The sequence below is a fragment of the Eurypyga helias genome, unplaced genomic scaffold (assembly GCF_000690775.1).
Source record: "Eurypyga helias isolate BGI_N326 unplaced genomic scaffold, ASM69077v1 scaffold2810, whole genome shotgun sequence".
NCBI classification, from domain to species: Eukaryota; Metazoa; Chordata; class Aves; order Eurypygiformes; family Eurypygidae; genus Eurypyga; species Eurypyga helias.
The window spans coordinates 79,619-89,668 of NW_010224906.1; the positions used below are offsets into that span (position 1 = coordinate 79,619).

General features: G+C 36.5%; 1 protein-coding gene across 1 annotated transcript in view; it reads right to left on the reverse strand.

The window, feature by feature from the left end:
- WDR72 (WD repeat domain 72) overlaps window positions 1–10,050 on the reverse strand; it is a 105,334-nt gene that overhangs the window by 43,457 nt on the left and 51,827 nt on the right. The window contains exons 15-16 of the mRNA XM_010147086.1: window positions 7,674–7,765; window positions 5,294–5,376 (exon numbers count right to left, since the gene is read on the reverse strand). Coding sequence (XP_010145388.1) covers window positions 5,294–5,376; window positions 7,674–7,765 — 175 coding nt within the window. The remainder of the gene's footprint in view (window positions 1–5,293; window positions 5,377–7,673; window positions 7,766–10,050) is intronic.

Genomic DNA, 10,050 nt, shown 5'->3' on the forward strand with positions numbered 1-10,050 from the left:
TCTTAAAATTATTTAAGCTATATATATTATATGAATTTAAGTTGATAAGCAGGCTCCCTCCAACTGCCTGGAAGAGAGTGAGTTTCATCTCTCTAATCGAGTACAGTGAATTCAAGTGCTGTCCTCAATCACATTTCTAGCTGCCCTTGTAAATTCAAATCATTAAGTAGAACAAAGGCTGTAGGTGTCCTTTGTGACAAAATCCTTTATTGTAGACAAGTATACCATAGTCAGGTCCACAGCGTGAGAGTTCACAGCAAGTGAACCCAGCCCTATGTGTTTTGACATAGCAGGAACCTTCATCTTGTTATAATAGCACTTTATTTTACAGGAGAAACCAAAGGCAGTTTGCAATTCCTCACATCCATACAACCCTGAGCTTTGGGGATTACAGATCCTGACTAACAATATATCTACAATAATTAAGAAAGAGAGGGAAAAAACACAGACATGTCACTGTCCTGGGAAAATTTTTTGACAAAAAAGAAACCTTGTAAGGTACACAAAAGAATTGCACGTTACGTTTTTCTCATGGTGTTCTGATCTACTGAGAACTTGTCACTAGTCTGGATCAGATATCCATTCCCTGTACCATTGCTGTGCATGCCAGCCAGGCAGCATTTGTAACATGTAATTTCCTCTTAACACCTTAAACCAAAAAAACAAACATGTAGCAGATGGCACAACATGATATTGTAGGGGCACCTGTACGTCCCTGCATGTTACTTGCCTATCAGCTAGTTGAATCTGCATTTCCACAGTGCTGTGTGGTTTTACATGTTTAATTTTGTCCTCTCACTGTCTTACCCAAGAATTCGTATGCCCCATCTATCATTATCACCAAGTTTAAAAATCTCCAGATTTGTCTGTTTCTAACAGAAAAACATATCTACACAAACACCTTTCATTTTCTCTGATAGATTCCACTGTATCTTTAGCATCCTTCTGAATTACATACACATCGACTATCCTGTTGCCCAGTCATATGTGTGTTCATTTTTTTTCCCCCCATAATTGTAAACACTATTGTAAATACCATCTACTTTTCAGTTTGGATCATGAAATATGACAGAAGTTAGGCTTCTTCTATGCCTGAGAAAACATAAATAGCCTGTGTCCAACTTTAAATACGAATATTAAGGAGTGAAAGGTAATTGTTTGGCTCTGCAGCAGCAATACCAGAGAAAACTCAAGAAGGCACGTGAACATAAGTTGAGACAATCTGTAGTGTTACGTCCATACTAAGTTATACTGGCTTTCCTTTTTACACTTTGTCAATTACTTCCAAGGATTACTATTCTCATGGTAACAAGTGGTCTAAGGAGAGAAGTCAATAGACATCACTCCTGGTTACTGCTTGGGCCATAACCTCTACAGGGCTGGGCCTTGCAGAAACTGCCTCCCAGGTGCCTCCCGAACACTGTCACATCAGGGAGCAAAAAAACACAGATCAAAACATCAGCCTTGTATTATCCAGTCTGCTTTCCTCTAATTCTGGATAGCAACTATCAGGAGAGTTGTCTAGCCCCTTATACTGAAGTCAGTTGGATTCAGGTAGAGGCCAACATCGTAAAAACAAGTGCGTTCAGGGCTTGCTAGAGGAATTATTGGAATCTTGGGCACGAGTAAAAGAGGTGCTAGCCTATCAGTAATATTCTCTGCAATGCTCTTAAGATGAAGTGGTCTGTGTTTTGAAAGTAAATTCCTCTGTAATACAGCTCAAATTCATCCCACTTTATTTTAGATATTAAGTAACTGAAGTGAAAAAAAACCACAAACCACCACCAAACAAACGGGTGTGGCGTAGGAATCAACATAAAGAGCTGAGAACATCCTGTGATTATTTATTCCTCCTAAAATCTCACTATCTTTTTCCACTTTTGTCTCTTTTTTCCCCACTGATGAAAGAGGGGGGCTAAGGTAACAACATTTCTCATACAGATAATTATGTCAGAGATCTACATATGGCATCAGCACTTTTCCTAACGGGAGGCTGTGCTAAATATCCTGCCAATAATGGAGGATGCAAGTTTTCTTGTACAGAAAAGGAATACTGCAACATCAGAATGACCGTAGAGGACTTCCAAATCCAGACCTAAATATTGTACATGGTATAAACTGTATTTCTGATGACGCTCCTCAATTAATACATCCAAGTTGTAACTAGGTCTTATTTCTTGGGACTATACATCAGAAGCGTTTCAAGGATAGCGCTGACTCATGTCCAGGTAGCTCAGGACTAGGAAGAACAGAAGTCTGACTGCCACTGGTCGCAAAGGCATTGGTAACAAATTTGGTACAGCTCAGATATTTCTGTGCGGTCACACCACTGCTGTACAAAGGCAAAGCACTGCGGCCCCGTAGACTCATGGGCACCCTGCACGGGTGGCAGACTGCCTGCATGTTGTCTTGCAACTCACTTCCTTGACCACCGATGTGAAGACTGTACACTTAATGTTTTATCAGTGGAACTACTCACCTTTTAAAGTTCCATGCAAAAGTTCACTGCCATGTTTGGTACTGAATTTCTTTAATGAGAGTACACTGAGAATGGCAGGGAGGGAGTTGAGATTGTTTACTCAGTTTTACAAATGGTTGTCCAGCTCAGGGAGTAAGACACATTGTAGAAGGAAGCTTACTTGGTCTATAATAATTTTTTGAGCAGATAAAGGACTTCAGTATTCAGGAAAGTCAACATGAAAAGAACTTCTTTGCTCAATGAGATTTAAAAAGATCTTGGAGCAGGAGAAAAAAGGAAGCACATTATTTCCTACTCTTCCTCTTGAAATGCCTGAACAAAGGTATAGTGAGAGAAGGGGTATAGGAAAAAGACATTTCAACATTTATCAATTTAAGACTAAGGAGCTAAGAAGAGCAAGGAAATAATTATGAAAGAAATCCTGATGGAAAAAATATCCTTATATCTGCTAACGACTGCAAAGTTTTGACTGAACCACAATTTGACTATTCTGATAACTTTTTTTGTTTGTTTGTTTTATTCTCCCTTTCAGCTCCAAAGGTTCCATAAAGCTGCAATAATATAGTAGTATTTAAAAAATTATAATGAGATACCTACTACAGATATAACTGAGGCTGAACAGGCTATTTTAAATATAGAGTAAGGACAATTAAGGGTACAAATGAACCCACTGTTTCCCCTCACTAAATATTTCAGGTCAAGCTTTTTAATACTATCTACCTGAAAACACAAGCATGCTTAAGTAGTTTCTGGGCAGGATGGGAATGTGGCAACAAGTTATATTTTATCTGAAAGAACAGCAAAATGCATGACAATGACCTTTCCTTTAAAATCATCTGGTGGAAAAAATACTAGAAAAATATTTTAAAAAGATAAGCATTTTTAAAATTTAAGACAGTAATAGACCTCTGTCAGCCCTTCAACAAGAGAGTAGAGCCCTGATCAATCATTTGCAGCAAGTTTTTTCAGTTTCCTTGTTTGCACAGAATCTGTTTCAGTACTGTAAGGAGATGAAGAATCAATGAATGGCAAGTCCTTTGGGTCATGTCTGAGAGTCAGTCTCCTCCACTGAAGATAACAAAAGTTTTTAAAAGCAGGGTAACTAGTGATGTTTTGGATAAACGTACAGGAGTCCTTTATCAGGCTGCTCAGTATTACTAAATTGGCCATGCATCTGTGTTTGTAAAATAAACGTTTAACAAATCCAACCTATGAACAAAAACTGTAATTTTTTTATAAATCATTGGTTGCTGAATACCCATACCTATTGTCAACATCACAATTTATTTGGAATGCTAAAATGGTCACAGCAGTTTGGTTGTAAACAACCCAAAACCTGCACAAAAAAGCAGGTTAACAAAGCTGATTGCAACTACAAAGCTGTGTCTAGAAAATGTTTACATTTGAGAAGGATTGATAGCATGTTTTTTTGCAGTACTTGACAATTTCAGTGTCTTAAAGTCTGTTCATAGGAAAAAAGCATGAAGCAGCTTATTCCACACCTTATCTTCCTGCACACTAACCTCCTGTGGTAGACCATTATCATTGTACAAACTGATCAGACCCTAAATTAATTGGAAAATATAAATACATAGATCTCAGTCAGCTATACCACAAATACACATCTCGTGGATATGCAACTCTACTCCAGAAAGTTTCAGTGGCCAAACAGGTCAGTAAGATATTATATAGATTTCAAATGACAATTGTATCTATTGAAACTGAGGTCCTGTATTCAATTTTTGCATTAAAAGGATTCAAACAAGGAAAAATCTTATTCTAAGAGAAAGAGGGACAGCTTGCGAGAGAAGAATGTTGAAATAACATGGAAGATGTGCAGACCGTGGTGATGTAACACACAATTGATAAGCGCAAGACAAAATGCTGAATTCAATAGAATGTGAATATTTGTAGAACGTATTATTCTCTGTCTAATAGAATAAGACACCATCACTGAAGTATCCCTGCACACTGCAGCTCTGGAAAATACTCTTTGCCTTTGAAAAGCAGCACAGAGTTGCATTCAATTTAAAAAGTAACGCCACAGAATAAACTTCTACCAGCTATTTACCTTTTCTGGAGTAAAATCCCTTGTGGTCATACTATACTGTGTTGAGTTTCATACTACTGAATATTAACTCTCTCAAGCAACCACACAACTTTATTTAAATGCATATTTCCAAAATGAAAAATGGTCTCTGGATTGCACCATTCAGACTATGTCACAGTTACCTGTCAACTCTCAAGAAACGGTAATTTATCTCTTAAGATATAAGATTCTTCACTAACAATAGGCATGAGCTTCATCTGACCTGGGAACCTACATCTTAGTTTACCAAGCCATTCTTGCAGAGTGTTCTAACAAGTAAGGATTTGGGATTAATTATTTATCCGTTCAAGAAAGCATTTTCTGTTTCTTCTACAATAATACACTGGTATATGACACTGTCCTTATTTTGACCTTTATTTTTCTTCAGCATAAAATGGTATTTGTTATGCAAGTTACATCTGGTCGTTAGAGAACAGGTACCAGTTTTTAAGCCCATCCTATGAACAAGATCACCTAGATAAAAGACTAGTAGGGCAGTTACTGTCCCATATCTAAACATGTATTTAATGCAAAATAGTTTCATGAGTAGAATACTTCATGCTGAAATAACAATCTGCTTTCCATAGACCCGAATGGCATAAATTATGTAACAATTTCACCATAAAACCATAAGTATTATGCTAAATTACAGATTCCAAACACCAAATTATAGCCAACATTACTTAAGGATTACATTGCAAAACCAGACATGGAGTATTTTCTACCTTTATAGATTGGTCTCTCCAACAACAAATGAGTTTCAGCAATGAAACACTCCCGAAGTCCAGGGAATGATATCTACTTTTACCTGAAAAACATATACATAAATTGTGAACTGACAATAGACATAGACATACACAAATAGAAATATGTTTAATTCACTTTGTTAACAGAGTTCTGGTATACCACAGAGTATGTTTTCATTGTGAGTTTCCAAAGATATTGAGAATACTTTCTGATTTGGATTACTGCTATGGTGACTGAACCCAGCACAACTACTTCACAAGGGATTCACTAAGCAAATCCTAAACCTATTTGAACATGTGTTCCTTTACATTTAAAACAGTGTACATTCAATAGCATTTTGCATAGCTACAGTTCTGCCTGATTTACTTTTCTGCTATAGGGCAACAATACTGGTGTGTGCGGTCAAGATGTCACATAGCCAGTGGCTCACCTGTTACGGTCGCAGCTAAGAGAGGTGTTATATTTATGGATGCGCAGGTAAGTTTTATTACTGCCCATCCTGATTTTTCAAAGCAAAGCAGAGCCTGAACTGGCAGCTGTGCTGGTTTAGTCCACTTTTTCTTCATTTGGACTTCGACAGATGTGACATCTGACTACCTTACTACAAAGTTTGTTGCCAGACATGTAACTTGGGTAAATTGATTGTAGAATACGTCAAATCCACAAAAGAGTCTGATTGCCAGTACCATATAATGGCATGAGCAGAGGAAACCAAATTGTAAGTAAGTAACTGTGTTTCAGTAACACCAAAGTTCACAAGTATCCTGGTCACACAATGCACAGTCATTTGCCTAAATGTTGGATTCCTGCAGCAAAGAGTCACGTTGCAAAGACAGCACACACACACACACACCCCTCCCTCCCCACTCGAAACGGATTCCTTTAGAAGGAGCCTACTGAGTTTGCAGTTGAGTTCCCCCGTGTGGAAATCCTGTAGGACAGAACCAGCTTTGCAAAATCTTGGATGTGAAGAGACACTTATGCAACAGTGATTTGAATTAATGGCTTTTATCATTCCTACTGATTCAAGAGCTAACCTGAGGCTACTCTGCTCTGAACACAAAGCAAGTGTCCCCATCGATCAAGAATAGTACAGCCAATACGGTACATATCATCCAGCCTTGCTCTCTGCTGCAGTGGTTAAGTTTCATGTCCACATATGCAAAAAAACATTAAGGACTCCTGTCTTAATTTGATTTTGTTCCTATCTCTTTGCAAACATGTAAATATATACAGGAAGTCCAGAAACCAGCTGAATCAAGATTTAACATTGCCTGTTCTGCTGTCCAGTGTGTCATTCCTAAATTGTCTGTGAGATCTCAGGTAAGATTTTAATTTGTCGATCCAAACAATTGTGTGAACTGCAAGATATGGGGTAGGAGTTATATTACCTTAGAGGTTTCAGGTCACTTAATAAAACTATTTTGTGTGCACAACACCTTAACCACCTCTTCATCATTTCCACCCGTTTCATCTACTTATTTTTTGTTGTCATTTGATTTTATGTTCCTTCTCTTCCTTCCAACAGCCATTCCTGACAGTTATAATCCATACAAGAGTTGGAAAAGAAAAGGCACGCTAAAACCTGATTGCACATGGGGATGTTAAGGTTTATTTACATAGCAGAGGGTCAAGATCTGACTTGAAAGAATTTGTGTTACCAATCCAGACAGGACTATTCATCCTGTAATCAGTCTACAACAGAAACACTGTATTTATTAATTAATGCATATTTAAATATCCATACTGTGTTTAGGTTTTTATTTAAAAATTCTTTGGTTAGTTGCTTATGGTAAAAATAATCTTAAAAGCCAAGGTTGGCGAACAACTGCCTGTGGGACATTAACGTGAAGAGATCACTATATCCCACAATAAGCCAAAAGTCTAAGGGCTTTATTGAACAGTCAAGATGACTCCTGTATTACTAAGGCAACAGTTTGCTTGAAGGGCTGTATATATTATTGGGCGGCCACGTAATAGTGATGAGGGAGAAGGGGGAGGGGGGAGACAATGGTGTTTGTCTTATTGCATTTCTGTTTTTCAGACTGCTAGGAAATGTCTTTAGAAATTCAGCTGAATGCTTTACCATCCTTGATTCCAGTATTCCTTAATACTCAATATTTTGTTTAGCATGGTTTTGTGATATTCACAGAAGAAAACAGAATAATCTAGTTTTGTATTTGCAAACTGGACCTGCTCGAAGCTAAAGAATATAGTTTTGAGGTTGGGTTTGGGTTGGTTGTTTTGTTGTTTGTTTTTTTTTTCATTATTGAAGTGAAATCGTCTATTTCAGCAACAAAAAACATGCAAAAAACCTAACCCTTAAAAGCTAATACTGCCACTCCTCCATATACTTACAGCTTGGTAACTCTCCATAAAAAACAGGGAATGAAGGTGTTGCTGCTTCTATATTTCGCCACTTGTCATGTGCAGAGTCTAATTTCTGTGGACTAAAAAATATGAAATTATGAAACAAAACCTGAATACTTACAAAAATATTTTCTCTCAACACACGTTTTTTAAGGTAGGTACTCAATTACTATTTAAAGTAGGTGCTATCAATTACTACCAAACACAATATATTTTCTGCTCAAAAGTCACTTTTGTTCTTTTGCCTACAGCTTAGTATTGAAACACTCACATGTACACAAATACTGAAAAGTACCATCCATATGCAGAAACTTTACATTTGGCTCAAAACTTATAGTTACCTTTTATGCTGTATTACAGAAACAGTCATATATGAAGAATTGAATCAAAATGTCATTTTCACAGAGGACCTGTGCTGTTTTTTCTATTAGATAGGAAAAAAAGTGCAAGGGAAACTAACAGCTTTATTTTACAGATTTCCATCTTTTCACAGTATTGAATAATTTAGAATGTTATTGCAATACTTAGGACTTCAGTAGATGGCTACAATTTAAGAGACTGGTATGCATATGTACTGCTTTTCAGTACTTTGTCACTGAGTCAGCAACCTAACCCTTGAAGATGAAGAATATGCATGGAGGGGAAAGGAAGTGAAAAGCCTCTCCAAACCCTTTCAACATTTTAAACTATTTTAAAATGACATTTAAAAATAGTTTATGTGGGGTCACTATAACAAGGTATTTAAAATAAATAATGTATTACATCTTTCAAATTCACTACAATCAACAGTAAGTCATAATATTTCAGAAGCTTTGCAATACTAAAAAACTCTGAAAAGTTTCAGCTTGAGAGCTTTAAGTTACAGATACAAAAGCAGAGGAAAACAAATTCTTTTCAGATCTTTTCTTACCAGCTTCTTTCTGTTTCTGTCCCTCTCATATTCTGACACTTTTTTTTTTTCCCAACCAGATTAGTACTGGTCTGATAACATGTCCTTAAATCACATCATTCGCTGCTTACTATTTTTACATTCCACAAATTTCATTACCCAATCAAATAGCTAATAGTTCAAGAAATACCATAACCTGAAACTTGCTGATCCAAAATAGGCATAAAACATATTACAGCAAGTAGTAAAGAATTTTTCAACCAAATGTTTTTCATTGGGGAATGATAATCTGTCAAACCCATGATTTAAGAAGAATCATATATATACACATATATATAGAAAGACAGAATTTCTGCCCAAAATGAGAATACCAGACTCATCCAAGAATACCCAATAAGCTATGAGCTGACCAAATGCATTTTTCCAGTTCTGAGGGCATGTATATACATATGTGTATTTTATTTAATAAAAAGAAATTCCTTTCACTATTTTTTAACAGCAAAATCAGATATGCTGAAGAACAGGAATTTAAACTTTATTATCGCATTTCTCAGATCAAGGTCATAGTTGGCTGACACTAAAATAATTCTCCTTACAGCCCAATAAATATTTCATTGCTATACACAAAGTGGGCCAGCAGTAGCAGAAGAAAGCTGGAATCCCAAAACTACTACTAAACCAGTAGTAAGACACTGTGCTGCATTACAAAAAATAAATATACAAATCCATTCTCCAGCGTCAAAGTAGGCAGAAGTATGGGTATCAGCTGAATATACATTAAACAAGTGTCCCAGTCACTGGATAATATGTTCAGATATTCTTTCTCCTGCTTCTAATTTAGAAATTTAAAAACATCAGGGTTTGTACCAGCATGCTAAGAGAAAATAAACTTTTATAGGATGGAGAAACATTCTGACTCTGCCAATGGATAAGCTATTGCAAGGACATTAGAATGCATTTTATCTCTCATATTAGTAACTGAATTAGTGAGAGTTGTTTGTACTGCAGTAACACTTTAGAGACCAGGACCCTTACAAACTGTGAAAGCTGTTCTAGTAACTCTTTCTGCAAATTCCATGACAAAATAGAATTCAGTATGCTGTTTTTCCCTTGAGCATGCCATAGTTTTAGTTAAACCAACTGCTCCAACAGGTCTGGCTATATGCTATACTTTTAGAATGCAAAGTGGACAAAATAGCATTTTCTTTCTTGGTTTCTTTCAAATGTTTTATTAGGCAAAAGTACATATTTTAAGAGCTCATCATAACAAAGAAAATTCATTCCAACCCTGAATATGGAATAAATAATGAATAAGGATAAATCATATAAGAAGATTTAATGAATGAACACAAATTATGGTATTTCATTCAGACCCCAATTCTTTGCAAGAGGAAGAGGTGAAATGAAGGCTGAACTCTAAAATAGTGGCAAATAGGCCAAGTCCTGTTCATGCTGTGCTTATTACTGGGGAGGAGG